This window comes from Triturus cristatus, chromosome 1_2 (genome assembly GCF_964204655.1).
Source record: "Triturus cristatus chromosome 1_2, aTriCri1.1, whole genome shotgun sequence".
NCBI classification, from domain to species: Eukaryota; Metazoa; Chordata; class Amphibia; order Caudata; family Salamandridae; genus Triturus; species Triturus cristatus.
This window is the reverse complement of record NC_140580.1, coordinates 872,396,509-872,423,515: the sequence shown is the minus strand read 5'-3', so window position 1 is coordinate 872,423,515 and position 27,007 is coordinate 872,396,509. Positions and strand designations below refer to the sequence as shown.

The 27,007-nt window shown below is 42.2% G+C and overlaps 1 protein-coding gene across 2 annotated transcripts in view; it reads right to left on the bottom strand.

The window, feature by feature from the left end:
* The window catches only part of PANK4 (pantothenate kinase 4 (inactive)), a 445,012-nt gene that overhangs the window by 338,378 nt on the left and 79,627 nt on the right, over positions 1 to 27,007 (bottom strand). For both annotated transcript variants that reach the window (XM_085609230.1, XM_085609233.1), the window contains exon 2: positions 1,547 to 1,629. In XM_085609230.1, coding sequence (XP_085465356.1) covers positions 1,547 to 1,629 — 83 coding nt within the window. The remainder of the gene's footprint in view (positions 1 to 1,546; positions 1,630 to 27,007) is intronic.

Sequence of the window (27,007 nt, the reverse complement as noted above, 5' to 3'; positions counted from 1 at the left end):
CATATGGTTGAGTCTAAACTGGGGTAGCATGGTGAGCAAAAGAACGATGGATTTCACACAGATCTCTTGATTGAGGTGAATGTTTGATTCATTCAGCATTCCGTCCAAGATTTGTTTGCATAGCACTTTAATACATTATCCAGCAGGTATTTGGTGAGATATGTGGACAAATAAAGGAGGCACATAAACAGTCAAGTTGAGCAACAGCATCTCTTAATCAGTCAACAAGGCTCGGGTTCGTTCTGATTTGAACTAAGACCCTTTGACGAGTCAAAGCACATGTGAAGTGGAATCATAAAGAAAGAAAACAAATGAGCCTCAACTAGGAAAGGGGAACGTTAGCAGTTGTAGAGCATGGGTATTGAGTGGACTAGTTCTCAGCTGCTACCCTCTAATACCTGAACAGTTTTCAGCGGCTACAATATTAAACAAACTAAGTCCCTGATTATGACTTTGACGGTGCTGGAGCAGGTCACTACACCGTCGCCACGCCATCGCCCCATTCGAGGATCGCCAAAGTCGACCGCCCCCACCATCCAGATTTTGAGTAATCTCATTGCCTGGCAGGCGGTCCTTTGGAGTTTTCACAGCAGTGCCTATTATAAAGGCACCGCAATGGGAATGCCAAAACCCCTACATTAACGGCCTGGACTGTAAAGTCCATGCCATGCAGGAACGGGGGTGACTGCACACAGGGGGAGGGGGGGGAAACAAGTGCCCCCCCCCTTGCAGGAACCCCTTGGTCCCAAGGAAACTGGGGGCCTTGTAGGGCCCCCTTTGTTTCCTCACCACCTGCAGTTTCATGGCATGAGAACTGCCATGAGACTGCTGGTGGTGAGGAAACTCGTAATATGCTCAGCGGTGCGGCAGCGGCACCACCAAGCATATTGCAGTCTCAAGACCGCCGCACTACAGCCAGGGATCGCGGATACCTGCCGGTGCGGGGGTTTTCTGGCGGTCCGACCGCCGTACTCCTAATACGTGCCGGACCTCTGATGTGGCTGTCCCGAACCACACATCCACCGTAAGTTTGGCAGTTCCATGGATCGCCAAACTCGTAATCAGTCCCCAAGTAGGATCCTTGCTCATTTGTTTGGCATGTATTCACCCTGGTAAGTAAGCACAGGTTTGCCTGGAATCAGAGTGCGCCTTTTAGGTTAGAATTACTCTGGTTTATGAAACATTCACAAACATGCAGATTACATTTTTACCAGTAGTTACCAGCTTCAGGACCACTGCCAGATGAGGAATAGATGAAAGGGCTCAAAAAATAAAAGCACAGATTTCTGGTCATCGGATGCCTAGAACTCGCTCAAAATCTATAAAACACCTCAACTTACAGAAGGTAAGTTAATAATGGATGTTCACAATTTGGCCCGATACCCCTTTGAGTTCAAATTTCAATGCAGGTTCATCAAAGGCAATATAGTGCAAATCTAAAAAGGGTGAGTGTGAAGCGCAAAAGACAACTTGCTTTGAATAAACTAACAAATGTGAACGATTTGATACAGAAATCACACATCAAGACCGACACAAAAGCGCTTACCTTCCCAGTGTGGTCAAAAGACCTCACTTTAGCTACTTTATGTTGCACTGTCGAATAGTAGGCCAACTTGGTTAATGAGCCGCCTGTATCAAAATGAAAGAGAGAATTTAGATTCCGAAGCGTAGCAAACACCACCTAAAACTCACATGAGAACGTGAAAGTACATTTAATAAAAATGTAATTCAAATCCTGAACAATTTATTTCATGGGTCTAGGCTTTAACATGTTGATCTTATCTGGTGCACTTATATTAATAGTAAAACACGGTTTTTAAAGCGTGCTGCTTTGAATCTCTGTATATAATAGGTTTTACTGCTGTGTAATCCCTTTAACGTTTTTCTCCTGCACACTTTTGCTAGAAAATCTGCATGACTGACCTCACCTGAATAAGGTAGTGATTTGACATTTTTTGCTGCAAACGAGACCAATGGCACCAAAGTTACCGCAAATTCAAAAAATGAATTTTAAATGGAAAGTGCAGGTGAACCATAATTACAGCGGACTGAAAGCAATTTAAGTTATTGATATACCCTTACCAATCAAGCATTGGCAATGCCAATAGGTTTGGTCCTTCAAAGGAATATGCGGACTGAAAGCAATTTGAGTTATTGATATACCCATACCAATCAAGCATTGGCAATGCCAATAGGTTTGGTCCTTCAAAGGAATATACTGACTTTTAGGGTTTATCAATTTCTTTTTGGCTGATTCTAAACAATATGGGCAAAAAGTGAAAAAAAGCCCGATACCCACAGTAGCACTATGACGCAAGCACGCGTATGAGTCACTATGTATGCACGAGCATTTGTGATGACGCTGCAGACACTAGCTCCAAGATGGCAGAAACAAGAAAAGGAGTACAAAATAATATTATAATAAAGAAAAGGCCCGGTCTGATAGGCCCTTGAGAAAAAAAAAAAAAATAGGAGTGGGAGGCTGATACAGAGGGGCAAAAATGCGTAACAGGGGGGCAACTGTAGCACTGGAGGTACTTGGCAGGGCTGGGAGGATTCGGTGGGAAATATTGAACAAGGAAAAAAATAATTAAAAAGGTGAGCAGGATGGAGAGGGACAAGAGATGTAATGAACCAGCTGGAGCAAGTGGGGGGGGCGAGGGGGGAGAGTAACAAGAGGGGAGCGAGATGTCGGTCAGGAAAATAGCACATATGGCGGAGAGCAATAAAACAAATACACTCCCATGAAATGCTTGAACCAAAAAAAAAAAAAAAAAAAAAAAGTGTAGTTAGCTGTTATGAGCCATGAAAAGATATAAGGAGGGACTCTGAATATGAATAAAGCAAATGAGACCGACAAAAAAGTAAACCAATAAAAATAATTGGGCTGACACAAAGTCCACTGCGAAAATTGCTATTGTCCACAAAATATCTCGACAACAAACTGCTAAAAAAAAAAAGTTGGCGATAACTAAATGGGCATGAAAGCCATATTAGAATGAATTTTAGACCCATGGAAATTAGCGCCTTTTTGGTCTTTCAGAAGTAGGTACAGCAGAACAGGTACTTTATTTATTAAGGAACAATTTAGAAGTAATGGAACCCCATCAGTTGCTAGAATGTAACCAGCTAAGACTCCGGCTGTAGGCAAACGACTAATGACATATAGAACACTCCCACTAAGGACACCACTAACACTACATTACTCGCAACATTTCACTCCAGGCTAGAACATATGACAGTCTTCCACACAACTTCCGCCTCAAAAAGAACAGCAAAAACAACAGTTGATGGACAGAATGCAGAACAATGTCATACATTCACCCCAGTACAGAGATCTGGGCCTAAATCCATCGTTTTTTTGCTCACCATGCCATTCCAGTTTGAACCCAGCCATATGCAAATCAGTCTTGACCCTGTGCCTCATGGGAGCAGTCCAGCCCGAACTGCCAAGCCAGGTCGTCCCTGGACTGGAAACAAGCAGCCTAAGACCGATTTTGGGGTTTCACCCCTCTTCAGCCAGGATAGCTTGATTCCAGTGGCATGGAGAGCACGGGACTCACGTCTGAGCATACCCGTCCCACTCGAGTGACAAATGCAACAACAACAGTTGATGGACAGAATGCAGAACAATGTCATACATTCAAAATTTGGCAGGTGGCAGACCCTTGGTATGGCGGGAGTACAGTTCTCCGTCCATCATCCCCTTGCTCACTTTGCCACTGGATTCAAGATAGCCTGGCTGATGAGGGTTATGAACCCGAAACCGGTCCCAGGATGTCAGATTTGCATACGGCCATGTCTGAACTGGGGTGGTGGAGTGAGCTAAAGAATGATGATGGATTAAACCCAGATCAGTTGACTGGGGTTGAGTGTTTGATTTGCTCAAGCGCTCTGTCCATCATTCCCTTTGGTATCGCTTTGTTCGCCCTAAGTTGGCAGGGTATGCCCAGACGTAGGTCTCTTGCTCACTTTGCCACTGGATTCAAGATAGCCTGGCTGATGAGGGTTATGAACCCAAAACCGGTCCCAGGATGCTTGTTTCCGGTCCAGGGAAGACATGGCTTGGCAGTTCGGGCCGGACTGTTCCCTTGAGGCACAGGGTCAGACTGATTTGCATATGGCCATGTCTGAACTGGGGTGATGGAGTGAGCTAAAGAATGATGATGGATTAAACCCAGATCAGTTGACTGGGGGTGAGTGTTTGATTTGCTCAAGCGCTCCGTCCATCATCCCTTTTGGTATCAAAAAGAACAGCAGCACAACAAAGTGCAAGACACCTACTGGCAAAACTTGTTTGACTTATAATTCACAAATAACGCTAAAAATACATGTTAAATTAAAAAAGAAAAAAAAAAAAAAGAAAAAAACGTACACACCATACAAGAAATAAGCACAAACTAAACCCCATAATTTACAAGTTACACAAGTCAAATGACAACACAAGCAAGCTCACACCCCACCCTCACAAAGGCAACAACTGCACAGCCTTGCAGGGCGCACACAACCAAAAACCAATAATATGTGTGGGCATCATGCCCAATGGAGCATGCATGTTCCAGACAAAGGCGTATGGCCATCACTACCAGTGTAGCAGGCACCATCTACACATACAGCACTCTGCATGTAGGGTGCTTGCTCCACTTGGCTGAATGCCAAACATGACATGGACCTTCAACCCAGCAGATCGCCCACTCTACTCACAAAGAGCACAGGTATTCAACCCAGTAGAGCATGCATCCTCCCTACAACCAGCACATGGGCATCAAAATACCCTAGGAGCCACAATCCCTACCGTGTGGCCAACAACCAAAAGAACAACAATGGATGAATTGTGTCCAATGGAAGAGTGTGGTCAATGTTGCAAAACACCAAAGTGCACTCAACATCACGCACTCCCCTCTCGTAGCTCCATGCACTCACGATGCACACAGTAAAACGTTGCAAGCAACTCGGCAATCAAATTAGCAATGAAGCTGGGTGGTGAGGTACATGTACCATGGCACAAAAAACGAAGCACACATTTGCATGGGTGCCAAACCCATCTACAGTAGAATTAATTGCATGAGCACAAACATTGGTTCACTTCAGCAATAGAGAAAATGCAGCACAAAACTGTACTTTAACCTCCGACCTGATGCCTAAAAACTAACCAACGCATTAGAATTAAAAATGCATAAACATAATATAAACCAGAAGTGACATCTGCTGTGATGCGCTTTGATCCCCATAAAAGATTTACGTGGTCAATAAAATATAAGCGGTTGAAAGTAAAGCAGCTGTAGCTGTTCCAGCAATTCTTAGAAACCTATCCTGACAATGAATATTTACCAAAACCAAAGGGAATGATGGACGGAGTGTTGAATATTGCAAGCACTCACCCCCAGTCAACTGATCTGGGTTTAATCCATCACCATTCTTTAGCCCACTCTGCCACCCCAGTTCAGACATAGCCATATGCAAATCAGTCTGACCCTGTGCCTCATGGGAACAGTCCAGCCCGAACTGCCAAGCCATGTCTTCCCTGGACCGGAAACAAGCTTCCTAGGACCGGTTTCTGGCATTTCAGCCGTCTTCAGCCAGGCTTGCTTGAATCCAGTGGCAAAGTGAGCAAGGGACTCACGTCTGAGCATACCCTGCCAACTTATGGCGAACAAAGCAAAACCAAAGGAAATGATGGGCGGAGTGTTGAACATTGCAAGCACTCGCCCCCAGTCAACTGATCTGGGTTTAATCCATCACCATTCTTTAGACCACTCTGCCACCCCAGTTCAGACATAGCCATATGCAAATCAGTCTGACCCTGTGCCTCATGGGAACAGTCCAGCCCGAACTGCCAAACCATGTCTTCCCTGGACCGGAAACAAGCTTCCTAGGACCGGTTTCTGGCAGGGTATGCTCAGACGTGAGTCCCTTGCTCACTTTGCCACTGGATTCAAGCAAGCCTGGCTGAAGACGGCTGAAATGCCAGAAACCGGTCCTAGGAAGCTTGTTTCCGGTCCAGGGAAGACATGGCTTGGCTATTCTACACCTCTGCACTCTACTCTGCAATATTGTATGCCACTGCACTCCATGCCACTCTACTCTGCACCATCCTACTCTATGCAACTGCACTCTACTTCAGCCCATTCCACTCTATGCCACTCCACTGTACGCCACTCCACACCACTCTAAGCCTTCGCACTCTATTCTGCACCTCTCAACACCACTGCACTGTACTCTGCACCACTGCACTCCACTTTCCTGTGTACCATTCTACTCTATGCAACTGCACTCCACTCCACTATATGCCACTCTACACCACTCCACAATGTCAATCCCCACCACTGTACTCCACCACACTCTATGCCATGCCACTTTATGCCACTTTACTCTATGCCCCTACACTCTAGGACATGCCATATCACTCTATGCCATGCCATTACACTCTACTCAACTCCATGCCACTCCTCTACGCCACTCCACTCCACAGAATTCTACCCCACTCTACTGTACGCAAGTCCGCTGCACATTACACCACCCAACTCTACGCCACTCCAGGCCAGTCTACGCTACTACTCAAGGCCACTCTACTCCACACCATTCCATATCACTATATGCCATGCCACTCTACTCCGCTCTGCTCTACTGCACTTCACACAGCCATACATGATTAAAAGACTTTGGCAAAGCGAATAGTTTTCGCGAAGGCAAAACCTATTGGTTTTGACAAAGGCTTGTTTTTTAATGTTAGCATGTATTGTACATGAATCTGGAAATAAATACGTGAAAGGCTAACACCGACTTCGTTAATCTCTGTCAACCAGACATATTCTCTAATGGCAGGCAGCTTTTCAAATAATATTTTAAAAAACTATTCCAGAACAGAGTTGGTCTTAAGAGAGACTAAACAGAACCGGTCAATCCTACTTCAGTTCTTCTTGCGTCTTTCACTTCACTGAGGTCCAGACACATTATGTCCAGAATGCTGATTGTATGTACAATGACAACACATGCGGTATCTGCTAACGCTGAAACAGTACCAAGCAGTCCTCCTGTCAAGCGAGGTGAGCAAGCACAGTGAAGCATTTATGTTCAAACACCAGTTGAAATTCCACTCCTTCTGCAACAATTTGTACTCACTGAATGCGGTTTCTCCAGTAGGCTGGCTGCGTGCAAATACCCGAGACACCAAAGAAACAACATGGAAGAAAAACGCCATGGGGCCACACTCTTACACTGTGCAGATACCTCAAAGCTTTCAGAAGAAAAAGCTCTTAACGCTACACTGTGCTCATCTTTTAGTATTATACAGCTTGCATATTGGGAGAGACAGCACCAAGCCTTTCTTTCAGTCGATCACTCCCATCATTGTACAGCAGTATCACAATGCTGCTCATCCTCTCTACACTGCGAAGGCGCTCCTTCTGGTCCTGGGTAGAAAAGGGTCAAGTTCAAAAAACAGAAATTGTACCCCTAATTAGAAGGAAGCATCTCAATTACCACAGAAGAAGTCAAGAAGAACTTTTTATATATATAGCTTTTTCTTGCATTTTTTATTATAAAAATATAGAAATATTAATCAATATTTTTTGTTTTTACACATACATAATTTAAAATGTTTTTTTTCATTTTTGTTCAAAAAATATTAATTGATAGCCAGCTAATAGTCAGGCTGCAATCAACGAGGCAATACAATTAACAGACAAATAAACCACAAAAACATATAAAATTGACAGTCAGTGCAAAAAATAAAGTAGAACACCATACAAATGTTTGAACTATACAAAAAATGCATTAAATATGGAGAGAAAACAACACGGACAATTAAGCCTATCAACAGGGTCAAGCCCTCCAAATACCAAATTGTAACAAGCATTGGCAAAGCCAATAGGTCTTGCCTATGTGAGATTTATTGGCCTTGGTCATTTATTTTAGCTATGTTGTAAATGGCTGAAAGTAATGTAAAAAAAGAAAAAAAAGGTGTATGACAGCCAGTGTTATCCGCGATATAGCACTTTTTATTTTTATGTATAGTTATGCTGCACTGAAGCTAGAGCTGCTGTGTAATATGGATAAAAAAACATTGACAAAGCCAATAGATATCGCATAAGGTAGACCTATTGGCTTTGCCAATGCTTGGTATGGAATGCATATGGTGAGTTATAAGTATTTATGTCGTTTTTACAACGGCTGAAGTGCTAACGTTATAAAATGGAAAATGCCCTTGCCAAGGTGTTAGTGTGTCCAGATTCAGAAGCATTTTAGGACCATACAAAAACTGTGAAAATGTGCCATATAGATGCATTGATTGTAACATAAGTTGTAGGTAGACAGAAAAGTCCCATAGGCTACAGCTTTTATTACAGTGATGCTTTAGGCTATGTGTTACTTTGGGTGCAATGGTCACAAAAGAGCCTAAAAAGTAAATGTAACGGCTTGTTTAGTAATAACATATAGCAATACATCAGGGGCTCAGTGGGTTTCCTAGATCTTTTGGCTCCTGTGCACCTGTTGCACCATTAAAATCATGACCCTAGTGCCTGCGTGGAAATGGTTTATATCCAATAATGTAGGTCGTCAAAAAAAAGGCACAGTTGCAGATAGAATACATAAATATTGTGTAGCTAAATAAACACAAAAGCTTTCATAAAAAGTGCCTTTAAACTTATCCAACTTTCCAAAACAAGTTGGGTCAGGTCAATCAATAAAGCATATGCTTTACACGTCAAAGTGAAAACCAAGTATTGTTAAATTGTGTTACAATATGGCAGGCTCGTCTCGTCTCGTCATGGGCACAGCGCAACCGCGGCCCATGACGAGACCATCTTGTCATGGGCACTCAAGGGGTTAAACTCAGCCCAAATATTATTATATTAATACAAAGTATACTGTTTATTTTCAAATGTATAGAGTTCTATATATACTTGATGTAATGGTAAAAGTCATGACTATGATTCAGTAGTGATACTTGAATCAGTGGATTTTACTGTTGCAGGTCTTGCGCGATGCAGCTGACACGCGCGGGCTCTTCAAGATCTACCCATTAATCACCAATGGTTGTTGTCTTCATCACTCGCACTACTTTTGTCTTCATTGATCAGTGGAAGCTTGGCTGGTTTCATTTCGCCAGCCAGTCTCGCTCCAGACTGCTTAGAGAGGATTTAGGTTTTAATTATTTAGATTGCTCACACAGACAGTAGCTGCGAGGCAACATATATCACAAGAACCACTCCACTCAATGCCATTCCAAGACACTCCACTCCTCATTTTTAGCCATGCTGAACAGCAGTCACAATTGTGTACAAAATGGCTAAAACCAAGGCTTTAAGTGGGCCGGGTACTGCTGGAGCTCAGCACCGACAGTTCTAAAAAGCAGGTGCTGAGACAGGACCCTATATGGCTCTCCATTTCTGCCCTCACCCTCAGGGTGAAAAAAAAATCTTAACTCTAAAGTAGCACCACTCTTCAATGCCTTTGATGTAACTTGGCAGAGACTCTTATGTCTTTAATAGTCTCATCATTTCAGAACTGAAGTATTATTAAAATTATAAACAATGAAGCTATAGTTGTTGCTTATTTATCTTATGCAACTAACAAATGCAACTAACAACCATTGACAAAACCAATAGTCCTGGTTTGTAGGTATAATATTACTTGCTGTAATATGTATCTGGATGCAATGACAGAAACATCAACTTACCAGTCAGACGGCACACTATGCTAAGCACAGGTTTTTAGCTTAGGTGTCAAGCCACGCCCCAATTACACAGGCCGTGCCCCTTTGAGGAAACCTACAGTTTTTTCATCCCCTGGCTAAAACATATTGGCAAAGCCAACAACTACTGCATAGGTGAGACCTATTGGCTTTGCCAATGCTGGTTTAGAATGGCTTGACATTGCATTTGTTTTGAATGCATCTATCTTTAAGTACATGTAAGCATTATCAAACCATAATAACCATGCATTTTTTCGAAGCAGAAAAGCCGACCGCTTTAGCGCGCTGTGATAATAAAACTTTGCTAATTTCTAAGCTTTCCATTGGTTAAAATCCGTAATTTAATGGTGCAAGATGATGGCATTGAAATACATTGTATTGAGGCCAATGTAAACGTCAATAATGCGCACACACAAACATACACTTAAACGCACAGTACAATTGCTTTTTGTTCTTGCAGCATAGCTGTTGTTGAAAATCCACATTTTGAAGGCAAGAAGATCAAGGTTTAACAGGATTACGTATTCCTACAAATTCATATTCACATCAAAAGAAGGATTAGAAAACATTTTTGAATGTAATGAAAGTATGTAACATAGTAGAATAATTCCATTGTGGGAATTTAGCGAAATCTATAACTTTTATAGATCCAGAATACTCAAGAGCATTATAGAACCATGACACTTGCCAATTTCACATTGTATATAAAACTGGCATTACATAGCCAATTTGTGTAGCGGAAATGGACATCAAATCACATTACATCAAAATTGCAATAATGCTAGTGCATGGTGGCTTGGCAAGAAAGAGGTTGGGATCCCTTTGGAGATTAAATCACTCATTAATTTGCTCTCATCATGGGCTTAATGGCATCCCAAATTATGTTGTAGGAGTCCCTCAAGGCAGTGGTACGGGGCATGGCCATTAACATCCTCTCTCATCTTAAGCAAAAAAACACCAGTAAAATCGACAAGCAGTGATAGCAACTAATAAAACCACAATCATAGGGCCATGAAACGACATCTGCCAGAGCCCTACACTAACTCAAACTCATGAAAATGCAATATGATCAGTCACTTCCCAGTGTGGTGAAATTGGCATACTGGGCTTTGCAAAGCTGGCTGTACGAGCACATCAATGAAACACTGACTTTGTTGCAAAGATGAAAGCAATCAGCACATTGGAGAGGATCCAAACACAAGTAAGTCAATCACTCAGACAGTATAGCCTGGACATTCGCTAACATTTACCAACAACTCTATGGCCGACACGTCCATGAATGGCCAGAAGGGTTATTACATTTTATGGACACTTTACCAAAGGAATGCCAGACTGTGCTCTATCAGAAGCAATTAGCCAGCTGAAATCAAATAAAACCCCAGGTCTCAAAAGGATCCCACAATAATTCTTCAAAGCCTATGTGTCCTTGGTCGCAGAGCCACAATGTCAGTCCTTTCTGTCCTCGAACGAAAATACTTCTTTCCATAAAGACTTGTGAAAGGTTACCATCACTGTTCTACTCAAACCCAGTTGCCCAGCTTTTAATGGCACCTCCTATACAACATATTTCAAAATTAAAGACAAAATCCTAGCTAACTGCCTGTAAATAATAATTCACCAACTTGTCAAATGTGATCAGAGTGACTTAATACCACGCAGATCCACCAGGCACAACATTCGCAGAGTGAACAATGTTCTTGCAATGTGATATAGGCTTGGGAAGCACTTTGATCGGTCACTGATGGATTTTGAAAGGCATTCGATAATTTAGGATAGGACCAATTCTTTTTCTTGGTAGTTGGGATTAATTTTGGAGACGAACATCACTGCCTAAACTACTATACACTGATATTTTTGCTGGGTGCGAATCAGCAGCATTCTCCAAAACCCATCCAAATAAACAGAGGCACACATCAAGAGTGTACCCTGCCCCTACTTCTCTTTGCACTGGCCACTTAGCCTTTGGCAAAATGAGATGAGACGAAGATGGTTTTTGTTGCACTCCTGAGATAGAGGACAAGGTCTCCTTATTAGCGGATGATCTTTTGTGCTTCCATTCACACCCAGGAATTGCAGGACTGTCAAAACCCTTTTCAGAGGACCACGGGGCAAGCAAGAGCTAGTGGGCACAACATGGGGTGTTGAGGCCATTTACTCTTGATGTCTTGGGTCCAGGCTTACTATGGTTCCTGAGCAACTGGACCAAGTACCTCTTCAGCACTTGCCTCTCAGTAGTAGTGTAGGGTGAGCAGCCCAAGGCTTCTCAGGGAGAGGTAGATGCAGGGGGGGGGGGGGTCCTGTTTAGGGTACAACGCAAAAAAAAAAAAGTTCAATAGCAGCAAATGAAGTGATTGTCCACTCAAATACTTGCTTTTATGACAAAAGGAGTATTTATGTATGCGCACAAAGTAAAATGCAGCATGCCCAAACAATACACACGGTCCTCTGAGGTCAGGGCTCTACTGTTGGATAGGTAAGTCCCTGAAATCCACTTCCCTCTCACTAACGGCAGTGGTTATTCCCCATTCAGTTTCGGCAACATTCAGGTTAAGCCCTACTAGTAGTTTGAGTCTAATGAGCTCCAGAAACACTATGCAACAGAACAAGTTCAACCGGGGCCTCCTGGCACTGCAATCGGTCTTACTTGCTCCTCCAGGTGTTGCACTACTGGAATCTCTGGGAGCATTTCACTTTTGGACAGCGAGGAGTGCTGCAGCTGCCGCAGATGGGGGAGTAGCACTTGAGGCTCCGTAGGGGCAGTGGCTGGGCGTCCACAGCGCTTCCTCATGTGAGATGGTAAATTCCTCTGATCAGTCTCACAGGTGGGGAAACCATCATTACGGTTCCGATCCTTAGTCTGGTATCAGGCACGCACAGGTCACCACTGCACCCTCTCCTCTCGACGACGGAGGAATGAGGCAATGTTGCTTGTGCTTCACGCTGGCCCCTCTTGTGCATGGCTCACCGACCTCACAACCCACATATGCAATGGCCTACTGGCATGGCAAATACTTACTTGTCACTGCAACCCCTCTGGTATACAGGGTCACAGACTTCACACCACACACACGATCCACTCACCAAGATAACCCACTAAACCTCGCTCCACTCTTCCTCCCATTCTTATAGTCCACTTTGAGATACCAAAGTTTGTTTGCTGGTCTGCTTCATTTTGAAGTGCCCACTCCTCTGTCCCGCCCTTCCTCCAGAAGGCACTCTGTCCCAGCAGGAGTGACTCCAAATCAGATACCCTGACCACACAGGCCATAGGAGTAACTAGAGGCTCACGCCTCGATGTCTGCCACAGTAATATGTGTATCAGAAGGTTACCCTGGGCCCCAGGCCTACTCCACGATTCTTCATCAGCCAGTCACCTTCCTGAGATGTGCCCAGGTTCCTTTCAAGTGACCTCTCCCTGAATAAAGAGAACCCTTTGATTGTACTGAAGAGCCCGACTCTCCTTCCTCCAGTGCGTTCCCCTATTTTTTGTAAAACGACAACCGTCAGGGGACGGTTAATTCCAGCAGATGATATGATTCAGCAGAAGTTTAAGGCAGTGAGTCTCCTGTGCTGTGAAACCAAAGCTGGACAGACAGATAAAAAAAACTTCCTGCCAGGGTGCCTGCAAGAAACACAAATAGGCGCTATGAGTTAATTTGCGAATCACGAGGAGCTTTGTGATGACAATGGAGCAGCATAATTTTAGCTCCACCCTTGCATGTCACAACTACGCAATATGTACATACACTTAGGACCAGTTTGTAGATCGACCAGACTAGGCCTCAACTTCGAAATGCATTTTTCCTGCTTGCATTGCATGTTCTCTCCTTTTCAGGTGCAGTTCCAAGGCTTTGTTAGTTAGAGAAACGGTGTTCTATTGTACTAAAGGGGAGAGGCCAGGGAAGAAAATCTTGGCAGATGTGTGGAGAGCTAACACGCTGAAGAAACTTCCTATTCATCGCATTTCAGTAACAGTGAGGTGCTCAGGGCATTGTGACTGCCCAGGTTCCGTAGAATGAAAAAAACTGGGAGATGGCGCTAATACAATGTGAGGTGCACCACCGGTGGTCAATGAAAGGGTGGTGTGAAGATCGGATGAGGTGGATGTATCCCTATGCTTTAATTGATGTATACATTGTTAGAGTTTACAGCAGATCCCTTTGGGCTTTCAGAAATACAGACCTCTCTGCTTGCCCCATTCTTGAGAGTATAAGGCTATGTGCTAAACACTAGTTCCCTTTTAGAAGATTTCTACTGAAATCTTTCTCTAAGCGGACACCTTCCTGCATCTCTAATTTCCCGGCTGACCTGTCCCTTATGACCCTTCCGTAGTTAGATTTAAATTTACGTTAACCTACTTCAAATTATTCATGTTGCGGGAGGAGGAACGGAGTTTCTTAGGAACACCAAATCTTGTTCTTATGTACTTGGATTATTCTGACTGCAATCTTTATTGGCCTGTTGTTGGCAAGTCCAAATCCATATCGGCACCTTAATGTACTTGCTGTAATGCTTTCATGTTCATAATACTTTTCTGTTTTGCCTATTTAGTAGTTTGATTCTTAATGTGCAATAAATCCACTATAGCTTCTATAACAGATGTCTGGTCAATATTATTTGACCAAATGGGCTACAAAAATTTGAATTGTTACGATTGAATGCTAACTTCTTTTACCTCTCAGTCAAGGAAAAAGATCTATTGAAGAACATGTTAACTGCTTCCCAATACACCATCAACAAAGATGTTTCCTTTTTGAGCGGTAGTGCAAATAGTTAACAACTGAGCTGTGAAGTGCGTGCTTTTAACTGGAATTGTATTTATACAGTGCTTACTACCCTTGGAGGTGTTGAAGAGACAGGAATAAAAAAAAAAATGCATCTACATTCTGGGTATTCATAAAATCTGTATTTTGGAAGCACCTTTTTAACGTAAAACTTTTTGCGCATTTTGTAGCAGTCTCTTTTATACCATGTGCAATGCAAGTTTAAAATAATTACAAATATATTCAAAGTGCTTTATTTCACAGGCTGTGACCTCGTAGCACTAAAAATACACAAGTCACTATTTTCCACTGCACCAACCAAAATTTAATTCTGTGGCTGTCTGATGCACACAGACCTCTGCATTGCATTAACAAATATATGATTAATAATGTAGTATAGGGCATTTCCCACTGAGTAACAACTTTAAAAAAAAAAAAAATCATTTAAGTTGCACGTTATTTTATATATAGCTACCTGACGGTTAAAGAGCAAAATAAAAAACTTAGATTGTTTTTAGCCACAATTTTGACCCCCACCCACTGCATGCAGCATCACAGTTCCCATATATATATTTTTTAAATGAACTTTGGCCGCTTCCTTTGATCTAGTAGTTAGTCTTCATATGTGCAATGACAGTATTTCTTTCATCAGAAAAAGCAAGAGAGCAAGGTTTGATAAAGGGTGCAGAAGAAGGGCTAAGTCATGGGGATAATTCGAATATAAAGATCGGAAAAGGGGTGTAAGCCCAGTACAACACCTCAAAGTATCATTTCATCAATAAAAACCACATGAATTTTGTTTTTAAACTGCAGTCATCATGCTTAAATTAGGTGCACTTGCAAAACTGGCACTCAAAGTCTAAAATCCAACCAGCTGTGGATTATCAAACTACCCCCATTAATATGGTTGTCGTGTTCCAAGTATTTGGACAACGTGCAACCAGCCATTAGTATAGCTGCCAGGCAGCTCCTTCTTTGAACAGGATAAATTCAGCAGTCCGGGATTTTAAGCATACTGAACTTTGCACTTTAGTGTTGTAAAGCCGAGCTCACAAACGCAAAACTATAAGTACCAGAATACATTATTTTTTGGCTAAAAATTGTGGGCAAACTGACGTCACACACAACACAGAGCATCTTGGCAGCTATTGTACTATATTGCATAGTTATTTACCTAGAGCTTTCCTGCCCTTGTGAGACACAAATGCCCTTTCTATGCTTTATGATGGCTTTGTACTGCTATACCCTAAATAGCAAAGAACACCCAGCGGCCTTACAGCCGCTTGTAACGGTAACCACGTCCCTCCTGTGATGTTTCCATCTTCCGGAAGCCTGCTTAAGCCACAGGTGGGTGTGAGGCTGGGGTGAGAAGAAAGCCTCTTTGCTGGATGTTGCGCAACCAATGACTGCTGTGGTCCATTTCAACAGCACCAGAAAAAAACATGTCCCATTAAAGAGAACACCAACAAAGAACAACATTATGCTACCCACAAATTGAGATGTTTTCCGAAACCTTGGACCAGGTGACTCGGTCCTGCTCCTTTGATGAACATTTCACATAAAACTGTAGACAATTGGGTCAATTATACACCAGGGCTGGCAACAGAAACTGAGGCCACCAGAGTGTTTTTAAAACTATATTTTAAAAGCGCGTTTCTTTGTTGTTGTGGTAGTTACAAAAGCGCTAGCTGCCGCTGGGACTAGCTTCGCTGTTCCTGAAGAGCTTGGTGCAGTACACACAACTTGTCAGTACAGATTCAGGGTACATAGGAAACAAGTACATGTCGATATAGGATGGTGACCCAGCGATGGATCAACCTCTTATCATTGGTTACTCAATGGATCTTTTCTTTGTCGACTGAGAGGTAGAGGGAGTTAGCATCAGTTCAACAATTTTAATTAATGTAATCCGTTGGGCTACACAATGAGGACCAGGATTCAGTGAATAAAGTTATTACGTTTTAATACAAGTTAGCCGTCAGATTAATGTAAATTAATCTCAAAACCATGGTGTAAAGATACAAAATAACGACAGGATAGCCAAACCTCCTAAAGAAGGCAAGGAGTTCAGTCACAGCGATAAAAAAGATAAACAATAACATGCATTCCTCGGAAAATAGTCTCTGATCCTCTCCTAAACATTAATAATGTCTATAATTTAGAGTCCAAACCAACAAAGGTAGTTAAGTCAGAAAGGTCTCAAAAAGAAGGGGAGATGCAGGAAACTATGCAATTGCAGGAAGGTGTTAGCATTGCAGAAGCTCAGTCAAGAGTCTTCCAGAGACAGGGAAATAAGTGTTAGCCTAAGCCACACTCAGCAAGGAGTCAATGGGAAAACATAGAGGACTGTACCTCTCAAAGTCCAAAGGAATAGTCTCCAAATCAAACTGTGGGAGACCAGTTAATACCATATGAATCTTCTGAGTGTCACCCCATATCTGCGTCATCAGGGGCTCCATTGCCCTTTCCATTCTCACGTTATGAGCTGCAACATTGGCGGATTCTCCAGGGCCAGACCTACGAACAATGTCGGCCTTGATCACCTTGCAACTGTCAATACATTATGGAATGGGAGTCGTCAGTTAACACTCTAGCTTTCCAAATTCCTGTCAACATCCTCTTCTCAGGCTCTGTCATTAATACGGTGTTACATCTATTCTCAAACTAACAAACCATGTGCATGTACCTGCAAGGACAAGACATGCAAGCAGAAATGGAGAAGCAGTATTTTGGGCAGCAAGACATTCAGGCCAAATTAGGTCAACTTTAAACGTATGATTAGATGGTGCACATTTAAAATACGATCAACATGTGAACGTACAACTAAATACAAGTGAAAAACGTCAGAACAATAATTCAGAATTAAATTAATGGTGCACTTAAAGCAAATGTGATATAACTGAATACATGAATATAAATGAGAACTGCATTATAAATGCAAATATGAAAAAATTAGTGCACATGTTTACATAGATCATACTGCTTTCTTAATTAAATACAATTTCGTGCAGATGGTTGATCAATTACCTAAAGACTATATTTCATGAATAATGTTAAGGCACGCAGTGTATATGAAGCTCTAGTTCTACAGTGAATGCACTTCAGTACTATGTTCAAGTGCAACACTTTACATTAAGAAGGGTAGAACACAGAGGATATGGTGCAAAATATATGTATGTGTATACATATATATATATATATATATATATATATTATATTGTATTAAAGCTCCACAGGTTGCCCTTGCTTAAGCAGCACTCTGCACAGATACAGAGCTTGAAGCCTTTATTGGAGGTATGGAAAGCGTCCTGTCTGCCAATGTCGTTTGACAGCTGCTCCTTCCCATTGCACCGACGCGTTTCGAAGGCAGTTCCTCCTTCTTCAAAGGTTTTGTGACAGCAGTTACGGTCTCTGTTCCAAATTAATTAATGCTGAATTCCACGCCCCCCGATGGGCTCCTCTTATGAATGTGGGGCATTCTGGGAACTGAGGTTTCCGAAAATTTCTGGCTTCAAATAGCCGCACTCACTTCTGTCCAATATGAAATTAAAGGTTTTAGATGAGTCTCGGCAAGCAGTCAAGTCTGTTTGTCCTTCAAAAAATACATGCAATCTTATTTTACAAATTCAAATTGGCATATTCTAAATGCAACTAGAGACAGGACTACGTTAATCCCAAAGCCTCTTTTTGCTCATCGCAAGAATAAAAACTTAAAAAATTTGATAGTACGTTCACGTATGACTAACACAGTCAAAGAACTTTCACAAACAACCCTCTGTGGAACAACACCTCCATTGGGGAATTATAAATGCATGTCATGTGTGGCAGGTCAATTTGCCATAGAAACTAAAAACTATTCAGTAAATGGAATGAACATTTCCCTCAAATCTTTAACAAACTGTAAAACAACCAACATAGTCTATCTAATCCTATGCCCTTGTGAACAGGGATATATGGGGGGGAACCTCACGATCCATGACAACACGCCTCACTGAACATAGATCCGTCATTAGGACCAGAAAAACTAATGCACCACTAGTCCAACACTATCTAGATGCACATCACACTACCAAGGATATTAAATGGCTTATCCTTGAAAAAATCCACACTAAAGGCCCCTCAAGTACAGAAATACGAAAACGTAGGGAAGTCTTTTGGATTTTTACTCTGGATACATACAAAAGGGGCATGAACAGTGAAATTCCCTGGAATCAGGCAATCAGATTTAATAATGTATAAGTCTGGGATCCAAAAACAGTACATCCGCACAGGGTTCCCATTCATGCACAACATATGATACTTGTAACCTTTACATCAACCCCAACGCTGAATGTGAACACATACGTTGTCTAGCCCATTTGAACTACAACTATTATGGATTATTTCCATCTTTACTATTACATAACCAATTTAACCCATTTTATGGGTTTACCTTCGACATAGATATGGTTAAATATCTAGAACGCCCTTTCAGGAATCTTTAATGAAGTGACATATTCGCTAACGCCGTAGCTGGATGCCGCATTGGTATCATTTATCACGATCAGAAAGCTAGGTTAATCACTGATATTACATTTTCAGTAACACTCTACCAATAGGGCGCCTATGAATACATGACTAACTCTCAGTATGTTATAACAGTTGCGATTACCCAACTAGCACTTGGCAGTTTGACATGCGCATTACAGCCTTTATCCTTTTTAAACGAGGATCTTAATGGCACGCAATAAGTTTGCACCGTCCCCTGTCGCCAACATTAAGGCTATGCCCCGCCACGGAAATCAACTTGGGTGAACCGCACGATCAACGGAGCACGCATGCAGCACGTCCTTAATACTGGAATAGTATCAGAGATACCTATAGAGATCGCGTGAGAGAGCTATAGTCATCTTCACGTCGGCTTTTTTACAGGTAAGAGTAACTCATTTTGACCAACAGTTCTCTTCCTAACAGCACTGCGATTAGGCCTAATAAAAAAAAATATTAAAAAACAGTACTTTAATACTCATAAAACGCGCTTCATCAATATCCGTTGCTGGTTTTAAATAAAAACGCTAAAAAACTTTGAGGTCCTACATAAGGCCTCTAACAGCATGCGGCTAGATAACAAGCTTTTTAAAGACATTAGAGACTATAGCGATGCCATTATATTTGGATTAGACATTATAAAACTAATACGTTTGTCTTGAATATGTAACATAAAAATACACTTTTAGTAACATACAATAAAGAACTCTTTAAAATTTCCTTTCAGGAATTTCCTTTTAAACTATAAAGAAAAAATACCAACCTGTCCATATTCACATGGGTAAGTCCTTTATCTACCCCATTCTATTAGGTGCAATATAGGAAAGATCACAAATAACTGCTTTTTTATTCCCTATTTTTTTCCATGGGTTTCCGTTAACCAGTAATTCCTGAAGACTCAGAATTGGAGTTGCTAACTAAAAGCAAACCACAATACTGAGCAGTCCCAACACAAGAGAATTTATATAAATCTTAAATAAAGTAAAAGCTTTGCTCAACACTCACGATTTCAAGCAGGCACCAAAATATAGTCACTATGGGCGATGGCATGTGTGCGCATGGGTGAGAATATTATTTCATTTCCTATAACCACCTCTTGACACTTTCCCAACAAACGAAAATAGATAACAAGATCTTTGGTTGGTCACTGTCTTTGCACTTTCTGCTCCTTATTCTTTTTCTAAAAATTAGATTTTTGAAATATTTTTGATTTTTTTAAAACCTATCAAAATTTCTCCTGTGACCGCCCAATTATGTAAAAGAATTATTAACTGTATATATTGTAAATTGAGTAGGACTGATGTTATGTAACCCTCAACAATTCCCCCTCCAAACAATTTTTGTTACCTTTTTTCGAGGTTTCATATTATACATGGCTAACTGATGAAGGCAAAAGCCGAAACAAACTCCCTTAGTCATCACATGATTGTCCCTGTTTGTACCCATGTATTTTCGAAATTAACAAAAGAGAATAGTCAAGTCTGAAAAAAGCGACATTGTCTGTAAAGATTAATGAATACATTGTTCTCAAACTATTGACTCAACTGACAATTGATTTAATTTGATTGACTATACATGCGTATTAATTCAGATTGAAGAGCCAATATATGTGTGAGACTAGCATCCTTAGACGAACTAGTGCAATTGTAATATGTCGAAAATGCATAGAACAATACACCTGTTTTAAGAATTATGTAATGCATATAGCATTGTTAGCTGTCTTTTTATAAAATATATTAAAAAAATAAGAAAAAATCTTTTATATTAAAAAAAAAAAAACTGATGAATGGACGAAGTTCAAAATTAATAAAATAGGAGTCTTTGACATCAAACAATTTTTGAGTGGTTGCATAATTGTTTATGGTAACTAGGCAGTCCACTATTCATTATGTTTCCTATATGGCTTTTCACATAGGTTATGTAGACCCTGATATAGGAAATGTTATTAGGGGTTTCCTTTTTGTACTAATTGGTCTCTTAACTTTCTACCATGTATCAGCTGTGATTAACAAAAGATTGGAATTGATCTCATCCGTTTCCTCGTTTTTGTATTCACCATTAAAAGTCCAAGCATTTAAAAAACAATTTCTGGCAGTCACATCAGCATGTCTGTTGCCCACTGTTACATAAACAGTTCCTCTGCAGTGTGCAGAGCATTCTACAACCATAATCTGGGTAGGTAGCTGTAGTGCCTCCAACAAGTTATGCACACTTAACTCATTTCTTATCAGAGACCTTGAAGAAGTCATGATTCCCAGTTGTGACCATAACTGTCTGAAGTCATGGATAACACCAAAGCCATACTATCAGTGAAAATGGTCCCTTTCAGCTAGTCTGAAACAGCATGCTCTAGTAAGAGCAATCAATTCAGCCACTTGTGCCGAAAACACTCCCTAAAGCCAGGAGGCTTCAACCACACTTGAGACAGTACAACCTGCACAGGCAGCGCTCGGGCTTCCCTCATGGTCTCGTAAACAAGAGCCATCTACAAACATTACATAATCCAATTCAGATAGTGGCACACCTTAAATGTCAGGTCTTGGCACACAGTTCAGTACCATCGAGACAGTCATGCTCAACTTCATCTTCAAAAGCATCACAACCAGGAATGGGCAACAAATTAGCAGGATTCAAAGTGGTACCTCTTTTGAGAGTTCTATTGTCTGCAGCAAGTACGTCCTGCTCATACTTGGCCAAGCGGCTATTGGTGAGATATTGAGTCCTAGTGCAGGTTAACAACATTTCCACAGAATGGCTGACAAAAATAGTCAATGGATGACGCAGAACAATACTTTCACACTGTTCAATGCTGACACCTGTGGAGGCCACTGCTTTGAGACAGGCAGGCAAAGCAGCAGCTACTGGGTCAAGGGTAGCTGGATATTAGGCAAAAGGTCTGCGAGATTTCCCGTGCATCTAGGTAAGCACTTCAAGCGCGCAGCCCTCCCTCTGATTGCAAAACAATGTGAAGCATTCAATCTAATCAGGCATTCCCAGTGCTGGGGCATGACAGACTTTCTCTGAGAAGGCACACATGTTGATGTCATCCCATGGTACTAGATCTGACACATCTTTGCGTTTTGGCCTCTGTAAGGCTTGGCCACTAGGGAAAAGTTGGGGATGCACTGTCAACAGTATCCCACCATTTGCACAAACATCCTGACTTCTTCCTGAGTGCTTGGCGGATTAATTCTCAGAATCGCGAGATGCTCTCTTGCGCCACCTTCTGCACTCCTTTCTCAATGCAATGTCCGAGGTATAGGACTTCTGTATTACAGTACTGCAACTTGGTCGCAGATACTGTATGTCCATTCTCAGCTAAGTTGTTCAGCAGGGAAATGGTATCTAGTCTCACAAGCTTCCTGTGTATTTGATGCCACCAATAGGTCATCAATGTACTGGACCAGGACTAGGACTGAGTGATAGGGTATAATGAACAACTCCAGATTCTTTTTAAGGATCTGGTTGAAGATGAACGGACCCTCCATATAACCTTGTGGGACGCGGCAACATGCCAAAGCATGACTGCCAAACTGAAAACAGAATAGAAACGGACTGTCCTCATGCAACAGTATGGAAAAGAAAGCTTGGCATAAAATCGATGACAGTGAACCATTCAGCCTCACGTGGAATATGAAGAAAAAAAAAATATATCACCGCTGGATTCGGTACCATGGAAAAGCAGGGAGCCACAATGGCACTAATTCTTCTACGGTTCTGCAGTATTCTGAACTTACCGTTGGGCTTCTACAAGCCCATAGTGGGTGAGTAACATGCACTCTACATAATCTCCCTCAGAATGCCTTTTTGAGTCATTGAGTCAATCACAAGAGTAATCCCAGCAATGGTTTCAGGGTGAGATTATATTGTGGGATCCACAGATGCTCAGCATTGGGTTTCACGGTTATGCAGACAGGTTCGACACCTTTAATGAAACCTATGTCCTTCCCTGAAAAGCATCAGATTTCATGTAGCACTGTCTCTCTCAGCTCTGGGGGTAGGTCATCTCTTGTCAACATGGAACATCTCGTCCAAGCAGATTTATAGGACTCTTATCACACCACAAATCGATGATTCTCCTCAGAGAACCCTATTTTACCAGGTACTGCTTCAGTGACAGGGCTAGTCAATTGTCGGTTGGCAACTCCAACAACTTGGAATATTTTTCATGAAACGGGTAGGTTAGGAACCTCTGCTGCTCGAACAGTAGACGGGGTAGCACCAGTGTCAATCAGGATGATACGGGGTGGCCATTCATCTCATCTTCCACAAATGGACGACTCTGGTCTACCTTGAAGGTTGCACAAAGCATGCAATACTCCTCCCCTTTCAGGCACCATCATTGCGACAGGTCAGAACTGTAATCCTCGTTTGATGCATCATAGGGTACTGAAAAGATGTACCCAGATTCACAAAAGGGTTGTTGCTTCCATAGAAGACCTGATAAGGGTTAACTCTGGGAGCATTTGCATTTAATTATGGCATTGGGACTTGTGGAATGTGCATTACCCGAGTTTGGGGTACATTAAACGTTTGTGTTCTCGGGCTCTGTACATGCTGTTTCTGAACGGGATTATTAATCTGAGGTTGTATATACCCACCACTCTGAACCTGGTTCTCATTCATCATTTTCTAGCATTGAGACGACACTCACTCTTCCAATGCCCCAAATTGCAGCAAACGTGACAAGGATTTGTTTTCTTCAACGTAGCCACATCAATCCCTGTACTCACATCAACTGGGACAACAAGACCTCTACCCTGTTGTTGAAACCCATTTCCACATTGCATCATGAAAACTGCCTGTTGATATACTGCCTGCATAGACCAATATTTCTGTCAACCAGCTGACTCTGACTTCGTTGTGCAGCTTTCATCTGGACCATCATCAACTTGTCTTTCAATTTCTTCTGCTTCATCTCCAATTCATCACTACAATACTTTGCATACTGCAAGATTTCATCAATTGGTTTACTATACCATCAAATTAACTGCTGCTGTATCATCATACTAATATCAGCTCTCAATCCATGCACAAACCTGAACACAAAATGCCCCATATATTTGGCTTCCATGGTCTACATCCCACTATACTACTTAAAAGCCTGCGGCAGTCTCATTATAGGAATAGGAATTTGAATCTTTAGACTTTTGGGTAGTTTTAAAGATCGCGATTGGGCGAAGATTGACGGGAGATACCTTTGATTTTAATAATATAATCACCTGGTGATATTGTCTCATCACCACTGGTGACGAACCCTTCAATATTGGATGTCTCATAGGTTCCTTTTTCCGGCCAATCCACAGTTAATTTGCATTCAACCCATTAAGTCACTTGGGATCATAATCTCAAACAAGGTTTTCAAACCTAGCCACAGGAGCTTTGATATTTTTACAAACAGGTCAACCTTTCTGTACTATTCCACTGGTTTCTCCCTCAATTTCGGAAATGATGCAAGATCACTTCTGTTCCAGGGCACGTGGACATAACTTCCACCAGGCACTTTCCTCAATGAGAGAATCTGTACAGCCGCCTTTTACTCCTCGGTTCCAGATAGAGGAATCTCTAGCCTCTCTTTGGTTCTTTCTGCTTTGCCCACCTTCCTTCCCATCTATCCAACTCACTCCACTTTTGGATATAGCCAATGAATTCCCTGATCTGTAATTTCATTCCTACCAGTCTCATGTTAAATAAGATCATGGTCATTAAAACTTATATGGTAACTTCTCTGGATTTATTCAAGTCAATTTCATATTTGTGGGCTAAGTCAGACAACCTTTCATGAGCTTGTCCAGCTTGACTAGAAATATCTTTACACATAACAAGAGCTCATTGTCTTGGTAGGTTTATAATCGGGATATGTCAAGATTTCCAAGTATCATTTCATCCAAATCTAAATTTAGCCACACCTACTGTCTTCTCTCTCACTACGGGTTGAACAGTCCTTCCACTTGGTCCCGGACTTTTACCTTCTCTTGGGATCTCTATACCTTTGAACCCATCATCAAGTTCTTGGCCACTAAGACTAAGTTGTTTGACAGGGGTATTAATAAATCTCGCTCCTTTAGGGGTACTAGGATTTGCATTGGCTGGTGAGTTCCAAATGGACATGTCAGAATTTGGCGAACCTAAATGTTTTCCTGTCCTGGGGGTACTATAATTAACAATTGGAGGTATATTCTCGTAGGGCATGAAAAAGGGTGACGAGATTTGGGAAAACCCTCCAGTTGGATCAGATCCGGACTGATTTAAGGCCGAATCTACACTTGCAGCACATGGTGTATTACACCCCGTGATCGCCTAGCGTAACCAGTCAGTACCTTTATGCAGAGCAGCTCCGCTCCCCGAACCGCTACGCCTCACTTCCCGACCCGACTCTGGATCCCTTCCGCATACCGCAACGCTAACGCGTATTCAGGGCGCGCCGCGGCCTTACCGCGCAACTCCAATTTACTGAGTGCGGGCTGCGTCACGCCCCCCACTATCATTGCCTGTATTAGACGAGTGTACTCTCTACACTCACGTACTGAAATAAAATAAAAAAATTAAAAAGAGGAAAAAGCAGGAAGTGATCGAAGGGCTCCCATTAGAGGAAAGACCCTCGGCAAATAACCCAAAGCATGTCTACGCTCGACAGGCTTCCTTAGGTTGCCTAGGAACGCGTCTCTTTCACATCCGCTGATCGCTATGGCAGTTGAGTTTTCTAGGCTTTCTCCATCGATTTTTCTTTACCGTTCTCCTGCACACTTATTATATTGAAAAATATATTAATACCTTTCAGGCCTGGGCTAACACTTTCTTCCTATCAACTAACCAACTATTATTGACAATTACCGTCATATCACCAGGTCTGATGTCGAGTCCGACGACTCTCAGACCCAGATTCCCACTCCTAAATCCAATGAGGCGCTCATCAAGAAGATAATTCACAAGGAATTACATTCCTGCATGAGGGAGACCATTAGTAAGATTTTTGCCGGGAAAAGAACTCTGCCCGACCCCACCAACCCATCTGCGCCCCTCAGTGGGCATTCTGGCTGACATAATCAGGAGTAGGGGTAACAAAAATGAGAAAGAGCAACAATTGAGATAAAGAAAGCACTACGGGAGGTCCAAGCACCTTGTTTGTATTGGGAGGCCCACGCGCCTCAACAACTGAAGGAGGGCTAAGCTCCTCAAATAATACGGGAGGCCTACGCGCCCCAACAAGACTGCGTGCCAATAACGGCACATTCCATTTGGATGCCCTAAGCGGCTCAATACCAGAGTGCTAATACGGATCCCCTCTTGTCTAATGAGGATTCCAATGAGCCCTTAGATGAATACATCTTGCACCTAGACCAAACGGATGATGACATTGACCTCGACCTCTCAGAGGAGGAACTCCCTTCCTCTTCCAAGGAGATTATTTTTGACCCCCTCGGCGGGAAAATGTTCTCCCCTGATAACATACATCATCCTAGGAGTTCACAATGGTGGCCACAACAGGTGGCCAGGTTTATCAAAAGATGGGTCAAACACCTTCTTGAAAGAGACGAGAAACATAATGAAGGCCGAATGCCCACGTCCTGTCATCCAGGATAAATACTGCCTTACACCTAACCTGGACCCCAAACTCATTAAGTTCCTATTCAAATTGGACAGAGACCCTAGGAAAGGTATGGAACGCTCCCTCAAATGCTGTGAAGACCACTTGCTTGATTAACTCAGCCCATTGTGCTGCATGATTGATCTAATAGAGGAAAGCTAAATTAACAGGTCACAACCCAACATCGACCTCTTACGAGGATGGAGCGAAAGAACCTTAATCCTCCTCGGCAACGCCAACGCCTCTCTTAACACAGAGAGAAGGAAAGTTGTGTTGTCCAAAATCGACCCCAAATTCTACGATATGGCAGAGAAGGAATCTTCTAACAAGCCGAATTGCCTCCTTTTTGGAGAGGATATGATTAAAGGCCTGGGAAAGTATGTGGCAACTTTTACAGCCCTCGGTAAAGCAAAAACCAACATGCGCAGAGTC